Raw genomic sequence first — 7,535 nt, forward strand, 5'->3', positions numbered from 1 at the left:
TATCAATTATAGTATTATAACAAAAAATATTTTTGCTCAATTTCTAAAAAAGACAAGATGAAAAGGAAAATAAAAGCGAGTAGAAACTATTAATATTGTAAGTGTATAGAAACTAAAATTAATGTTGATATATGACTTACTAAATATCTGTTTAATAATTAGAATGTTCTTATGTTTTGAGTGAACTCTGGATATTTGGAACAAAGTGTTGAGCATTAATTATCTAAAGTAAAAAGATTTAATTAGTTATATAAGTTTTAACAGATTTTTTTTTTTTTATATACGTACACACTTCATGTCCAATTCAATCCGACTCACATCTTACGTACCTCTAGAAGTTCAACTTGAATAATCAAACGTTGAAGCAGTCACGTCAACTTCGCCCACAAAAACAACTAAACAATATAAGCATAAAGTAAGCTTTCTGATCTAAGCAAAAACTCAAACAATCTTATCTTTTTGTTTACCGACCATAAGTAAATAAGGGACACTAATATTAGATCCATAAAAGATTCTCGAAACAACGTATAATTAAGGATCACAACAGGCTACGTTGTTGACTTGAAAATCAAGTTAGTTTGAATGAAGAACCAAAGTATACGTTAGAGACTGAGGTTCGCAGAATTTACTAGTCATTCTTCTGCTTAGTCCATATATTTTCATTAAACAACAGCAGAGTTCCACAAAAGCTGTGATACAATATGGGTATTATCCATGCTTTCGTGATTATATTTGCATGCATACTTGTTTTCCCACTAGAAATTTCAGGAGCAAATGATTCAATCAACGTGGTCCAGTCTCTGAGTGATGGGAATACTTTGGTATCAAAAGGTGGGAAGTTTGAAGTTGGGTTCTTCAGCCCTGGTAGTTCCCAGAAACGTTACTTGGGAATTTGGTACAAGAATATCCCAGTTAAGACGTATGTTTGGGTAGCTAATGGGGCCAACCCCATCAATGATTCCTCAGGAATTTTAACAGTGAACACCACAGGCAATCTTGTTCTCACCCAAAATGGTTCTCTGGTTTGGCACACCAACAACTCTCACAAACAAGCACAGAATCCGGTTGTAGAAATGTTGGACAGTGGCAATCTTGTGATCAGAAACGAGGGGGAAACGAACCCAGAAGAGTATTTGTGGCAAAGCTTTGATTATCCATCTGATACACTCTTGCCAGGGATGAAGTTAGGATGGGACCTCCGAACTGGTTTGGAACGGAAATATACTTCATGGAAGAGTCCAGATGATCCATCCCCAGGTGATGTGTCTCGTGTTTTGAAACTATATAGCTATCCTGAGGTTTACATGATGAGGGGTACACAAAAGTTGCTGAGGTATGGACCTTGGAATGGCGAATATTTCAGTGGAATGCCAGATCTACTGAATAACACCATTTTTGGTTTGAGTTTTGTCAGCAATGAAGAGGAGATTTACTACACCTATACCCTCGTCAATGATTCCGTCCCTTCCAGAACTGTTACAAACCAATCAGGTACTATTGTTCGTTATGTGTGGGTGGATGATGACAAAACATGGAAACCATACAGAACGTACCCGAAAGAGTTTTGCGACAATTATGACTCCTGTGGACCTAACGGATTATGTGTACGAACTCAATCACAACCTTGCAAATGTTTGAAAGGTTTCAGTCCAAAATCACAACAAAATTGGTACTCATCGGATTGGAGTGAAGGATGTGAGCGCAATAAAGCGTTGAATTGCAGCCATGATACGTTTGTCCTATTTGAAGGGCTGAAAGTTCCAGCCACCACAGTTACTTGGTTGAATAAGAGTATTGGCCTGAAGGAATGCAGAGTGAAATGTTTGAGTGATTGTTCTTGCATGGCCTATACTAATTCAGATATAAGAAATGGAGGTAGTGGTTGTGTCTTGTGGTTTGGAGATCTCATTGACATGAAACAGATTGAAACTGGTGGGCAAGATCTGTATATCAGGATGAATGCTTCGGAGGCAGGTAAGCAGAGTCAACTTTGATCTTATAATTTCGATTCCAATTTTGAAAACTGAAAAATGTTACTATCACTTTAGACATAACTGTTTTGTTTTTATAATCAATTCCAACCCTCAAGAACCTGGGCCAAGCAACAACACACGAACGATAGTTGCTTCAACCGTTGGTGCAATTTGTGGGGTTCTTATTCTTCTAAGTACGTATATTATTTTCAGGCTCCAGAAGAACAAAGCTGGTAAGTAAAGTGTTTACCATATGATCGACTTCCCTTACTCTCTACGGTTACTTGGATAATAGTCAACTAACTATTCCTTCACAACATGGCATTTATTTAGATAAGTGATCATGTAAGGTTCATTTATATATTAGAATTGACTTTATTAACTCTTGTACCCCACATGTTACAATCATCAGTAAACTGGCCTCCATATATATAATCATGAGGAAATAAATATATAGTGCAATGGTTTTAGCTTCATGAGAATGTACCGTATCATAGACTTCATCTTAAAATATAATATTTTTGGATAGAGAACTAAGAAACAAATCAAACTCCAGTTTATCCTTTACTCTTGGCTTGTAGATAAAATAGTCTCACACCAATGTCATCCTCTCTTATTCAATAAAAAATGTACGGACAAAATTTTGTGCCTCTAACTACTGCCAAAACAAACAATATGTCAAAAATAATGAATTTTTTATTAGCAGATAATATTTTGTATTGATTTGAATATATACAAAAAAGTATTGAATTACATCATAAATGAATAAGAACCAGAAGACCAAACCAAAATTCTGTACTACAGTTGCATGAAGATATATGTGCATACGCTATGTTTCATCGCAACAACTTGTTGATGTTCACACAAAGGTGTAGAACAACTCAAATTTTCATGAGATGTTATAGTAAAGTATAGAGTGAAAAGCTTCTAATCGTATGCCTTATTAGTTATTTTCATTTAAAATATTTATAGTTCAAAGATACATTATAAGAGAATATCTCATTAACAACTAATTTTAGTAATTAAAAGTTATTAGTTATTATATTGACCAATTTAGATATCAATTTACAAAATAAAAAATTATTGGTTAATAAAATAGTTATTATTGTGAATAAAAAATTATAATTGGTCTTTAAATTGGTTTCTAAATTTTAGCTATCAAAGTAAATTGATCATTAAATATTAACTACCAAGATTTTTGCGACCAAATAAATTGATTTTTAAATTAGTCTTTAATTAATTAGTGATGAATTTGACAATCAATTATAATTTCTTATTTATAATAGTAATTATTTTAGTAACCAATAATTATTTATTTTGTAAATTAGTATCTAAATTAGTTATTATAGTGATTAACAACTTTGGATTACTAAAATTGATTGTTAATGATTCATTTTCTTGTAATAGTAGTGATGTATAAGATGAGAGTATTTGACAAATCCCTTAGATATTTGTGATTGTTTTAGAAGCTAATTGTTTTCCCTTTATCTGCTATAATATACTTTCTCTTATGTGTAGTAAATTCATTCACAGAAGATATAAGTAAAAGACATGTGGATGATCTGGATGTCCAATTATTTGATCTAGTAACGATTGCAAAGGCAACTAATAACTTCTCCAAAGAGAATATGATAGGAGAAGGTGGTTTTGGACATGTATACAAGGTAACCATTCGTTAATCGTCACTACAATCAAAGAAAATATTATTCCAAAGTGTCTACTCATGACCATGACTATGCAGGGAATAATCGACGGGAAAGAAATTGCTGTAAAGACTCTATCAAGAAGCTCATGGCAAGGTGTCACAGAGTTCATCAATGAAGTAAACTTGACTGCAAAGCTTCAGCATCGGAATCTTATTAAACTTCTTGGTTGCTGCATTCAAGGACAAGAAAGAATGCTCATTTATCAGTACATGGAAAATGGCAGCCTAGACTCCCTTATTTTTGGTAAGAAAAGCATAAATTGGGTTGCTAATGACATTTGTGAAATATACTGAAGTGAATACTCAACACTGAATAAAATTCTTTCCTAAATAAAACAGATGAGAAAAGAAGTAAATCTTTGGAATGGCCTCAACGGTTCCAAATAATTTGCGGAATTGCAAGGGGCCTTATGTACCTTCATCAAGATTCCCCACTGAGGATCATCCACAGAGATCTCAAAGCTAGTAACATCTTACTCGATAAAACGTTGAATCCGAAAATATCAGACTTTGGTGTGTCAAGATCTTTTGGAGTAGACCAATTTGAGGGAAGCACAAGTAGAGTAGTAGGGACCTGGTCAGTGTGTGTTTATCCTGAACCATTTTTTCCGTCTTCACAAATATCTATTGTTCTTGATGCATGAAACAATCTCTTGCAGTGGGTATATGGCGCCAGAATATGCAGTTGATGGATTATTTTCTGAAAAATCTGACGTATTTAGCTTTGGCATTCTGGTGTTGGAGATTGTCTCTGGGAAGAGAAACAGAGGACTTTATCACACAGATAAGAGTCTTAACCTTGTTGCTCATGTAAGGGCTTGAATATATTTTTATTTTACGTGTACGTTTTGCTGAAATTTAACAAATATTTATTTATTTTCTAATGCTTTTATTACTATAAAACAGTCATGGACATTATGGAAAGCGGGCAAGGCAATAGATTTGATTGCCTCAAACATGAACACACCATCGTGCGTTATATCTGAAGTACTGCGTTGTCTCCATGTCGGTCTTTTGTGTGTGCAACAGTACCCAGATGATAGGCCTACAATGATGTCTGTGATTTTAATGTTGGAGAGTCACATTGAATTGGCTGGGCCAAGAGAGCCTGGTTTCATTTCGAGAAGTGTGTTACCTGAAAAAGATTTAGGCTCACCTACGAAAGACACAAGTTCAACCAACGAAGTGACCATTACCGTGTTAGAGCCTCGATGACTCATGAAACATTACTTAGATATAGATATAGGAGGATATTTGTAAGAACTTTTATCACACTGTTTCCCACCCATACCCGGGTTATCGGACTCTTTCTACCATATAAATCGGTTTTTTAACTCAAACCACAAAAACAAAAACTAGATTTAAAAACTCAATCATATTGTGATTTATAGGCGTGAGTATAGAATGCAAAAAGCATCGGCCAGACACACGCTAAATTATTGGTGACAAAAAATTTATTTAGAAACCAAAATTATCTATTCGCTCGATCAAGAAATTATTAATTTAAGCGTACCATCGGTTTGGCTGATGCAAACCAATCAAATCAGGTTAAGCTATAGGGGAAAAACTCAAATTTCACTTTTCCCTTTAACTTTCACCCTCCCGAGAGTCACCCTCCACTTTTTCCCCGTTTCCTCTAGCATGCGATTTCATCCCCTGTTGCAGTGAGAGGGCGAGAGAAGAGCGAGACTCTTACAGGGGCAACTGCTTTGACGACGCCACCAACTGCGACGAGGCGAGGTCCTGCAATGACGCGAACTGCTTCGGCGAGGAGACTGCTTTTGACGAGCGTCGAGGCTTGAGCTAGAGAGTGCGCGACGAGCTTCCTTCACGCTATAGCTTATTGACAACGACACAGCGTAACTGCTCCGTTCTCTTCGACGAAGAGTGATTGGGAGGCGCAGTTAGGGGGCGTGGCAACAGCTGCATATTATGAGGAGGGGTTATCGTTCGCACCCAGTGGATTTTTTAAGCGTCCAGGTCGGTGATAGTAACCCACATTTTTTCGTTACGGGGTCTGTTCCTATTCCTGTAGAGAACAAATAAGATGAATCAGGCACGAGCGTCATCTTACCGTGTATTCCGTTATTTTCTTAGTTGGCCTCTTCCCGGTTGATATATGTCAGTTTGAACCCAGAAAGGGTTATGTTCCTGCAGAAGGACAAATAAGATAAGTTAGGCACAAGCGTCACCTTACCATGTAGTCCGCTATCTCTTCAGTTGGCCTCTTCCGGTCGATACATGTCAGCTTGGACCCGGGAGGGGTTACCTGCAGAAGAATCTCCGAAGCTTAAGTAAGTCAAAGCTCTCAGAGAGTCAAATCAATGATTAATGAATGCGTACCTTTAAATGATGGGGTCCACGTGTATTTATAGAACATTAATGACGTTTGACCATTACATGGGCTGGGTCTTGACCTGGGCCCCAGTTTGGGCCATGAGTGGGCCTGGGCCCCAACCCAGGCCCTAGAGGCCTATTGAATGCGGGGGTCCCCTTAGCTTTTTGGAGAACTTAGCAGGTGTGTTCGGGTAGTCGGCCTTGACCGACTACTTGGCTAGGTGGCCTATATTGGTGATGTCCGAATATTAGGTAGTCTCGATATACACCACTTTTACTTGGTTGATTCCGGCTAGATACAGTACACCAGTCCCCCAGCCTTGTCCGATATGGGTTGTCGGTCAAGGATGATATGTGTTGGTAGGCTAGCGGGAACGGCTAGGTGTGATACGTCCCCCAACCTTTAAGTGTGGTGAACAGTGTTAAGGCTTATAATTTTGCAACTGTCAGAAGGTAGGTGAAAGGGTGTCAGTTGGTCATATCGAAAAAGTTTTGGCGCCGTCATTTCGGAGTGGGTTTTTTCATAATGATGGTGTCGATTGATTTGTGACATGGTTTTGGCAGGAAGAGGTTCGTCGTTTGGGATCACAGGCTATAAATGTGTGTTTGCAACTTGGTAGGAGGTTACCTGTTTCATATGTGATTTCTGAATTGACAGACCTTGTGCGCGTAAAAGTGTCCAACTTGTCCTCTATTTCGACCGACATCCTCCCGTAAAAAACGAAATCAGGTATGTCCAGTAGTAGTAGCGTGTCTTCGTCTAGTAGTAGTGAAAATACTGAGTCAGATAGGAGTAAGGATGAACGACTTGGCGGAGAGGGTACGAGTTCCGGAGTCGTTACAAGCGGGATGCCAATGGAGGTGGTGAAGGAAGTTCGAGAGGATCCTCCTGAGGAGTTGGAGGAGAGTAACTGGCCGGCCAAAGTCGGCTATGGATGGGTCGCTGCTGATGTTCGTGACCAGTCATCATTGTTTAGGTGGTCTCGCCTGTTAAATTCTTGGCTAAACTGTACACCCGTCATGTCTAGGGGGATCAGCGGAGATATCATATCGCTGGAGAGGGTGAGCGCCGTCGACCGGGTATGCCACGGGCAGGAAGGGGCTACTGAGAAGTTCTTTTATATGTATATGTGCCATTTTTCTCAGCTTCACGTACGACTACCCTTTGACGACTTCACTATGGGCGTGTTATAGGCGTTAAATGTGGCGCCTACTCAGCTACACCTTGATAGTTGGGCTTACTTACAGGCCTTCCGCATTCTGTGCGAGTCTTTGTACTTGGAGCCTACCCCCCATGCATTCTTGTATTTTTATGACACCAGACCCCGAAGGCCGGCTACTTGGCTTTCTTTAATCAGTCGTCCTAGCATCAGCAGGTTGGATGCATTCTCCCAATCTTTCAAGCACTTCAAAGACGGGTACTTCAAGGTCGTAGTGAAGGAGGGAGGTGAGCCGCATTTTCTGAATGCGGATGGGAGTACCAAGTTCCCTTTTAGTTGGACCAACAATCCTTCTCGTTA

The 7,535-nt window shown here is 38.7% G+C and overlaps 1 protein-coding gene across 1 annotated transcript; it reads left to right on the plus strand.

Moving 5' to 3' along the window:
• The first annotated feature begins 487 nt into the window (after positions 1-487).
• On the plus strand, positions 488-5,000 carry LOC114170749 (G-type lectin S-receptor-like serine/threonine-protein kinase At4g27290). The gene is made up of 7 exons (XM_028056300.2): positions 488-1,974; positions 2,090-2,206; positions 3,492-3,637; positions 3,715-3,922; positions 4,018-4,255; positions 4,338-4,488; positions 4,585-5,000. The coding sequence occupies exons 1-7, from the start codon at positions 702-704 to the stop codon at positions 4,891-4,893; spliced, it is 2,442 nt and encodes an 813-aa protein (XP_027912101.1). The 5' UTR covers positions 488-701; the 3' UTR covers positions 4,894-5,000.
• Positions 5,001-7,535: the final 2,535 nt, after the last annotated feature.

This window comes from Vigna unguiculata, chromosome 11 (genome assembly GCF_037176805.1).
Source record: "Vigna unguiculata cultivar grain cowpea cultivar isolate G323 ecotype 2 chromosome 11, ASM3717680v1, whole genome shotgun sequence".
Classification (NCBI taxonomy): Eukaryota; Viridiplantae; Streptophyta; class Magnoliopsida; order Fabales; family Fabaceae; genus Vigna; species Vigna unguiculata.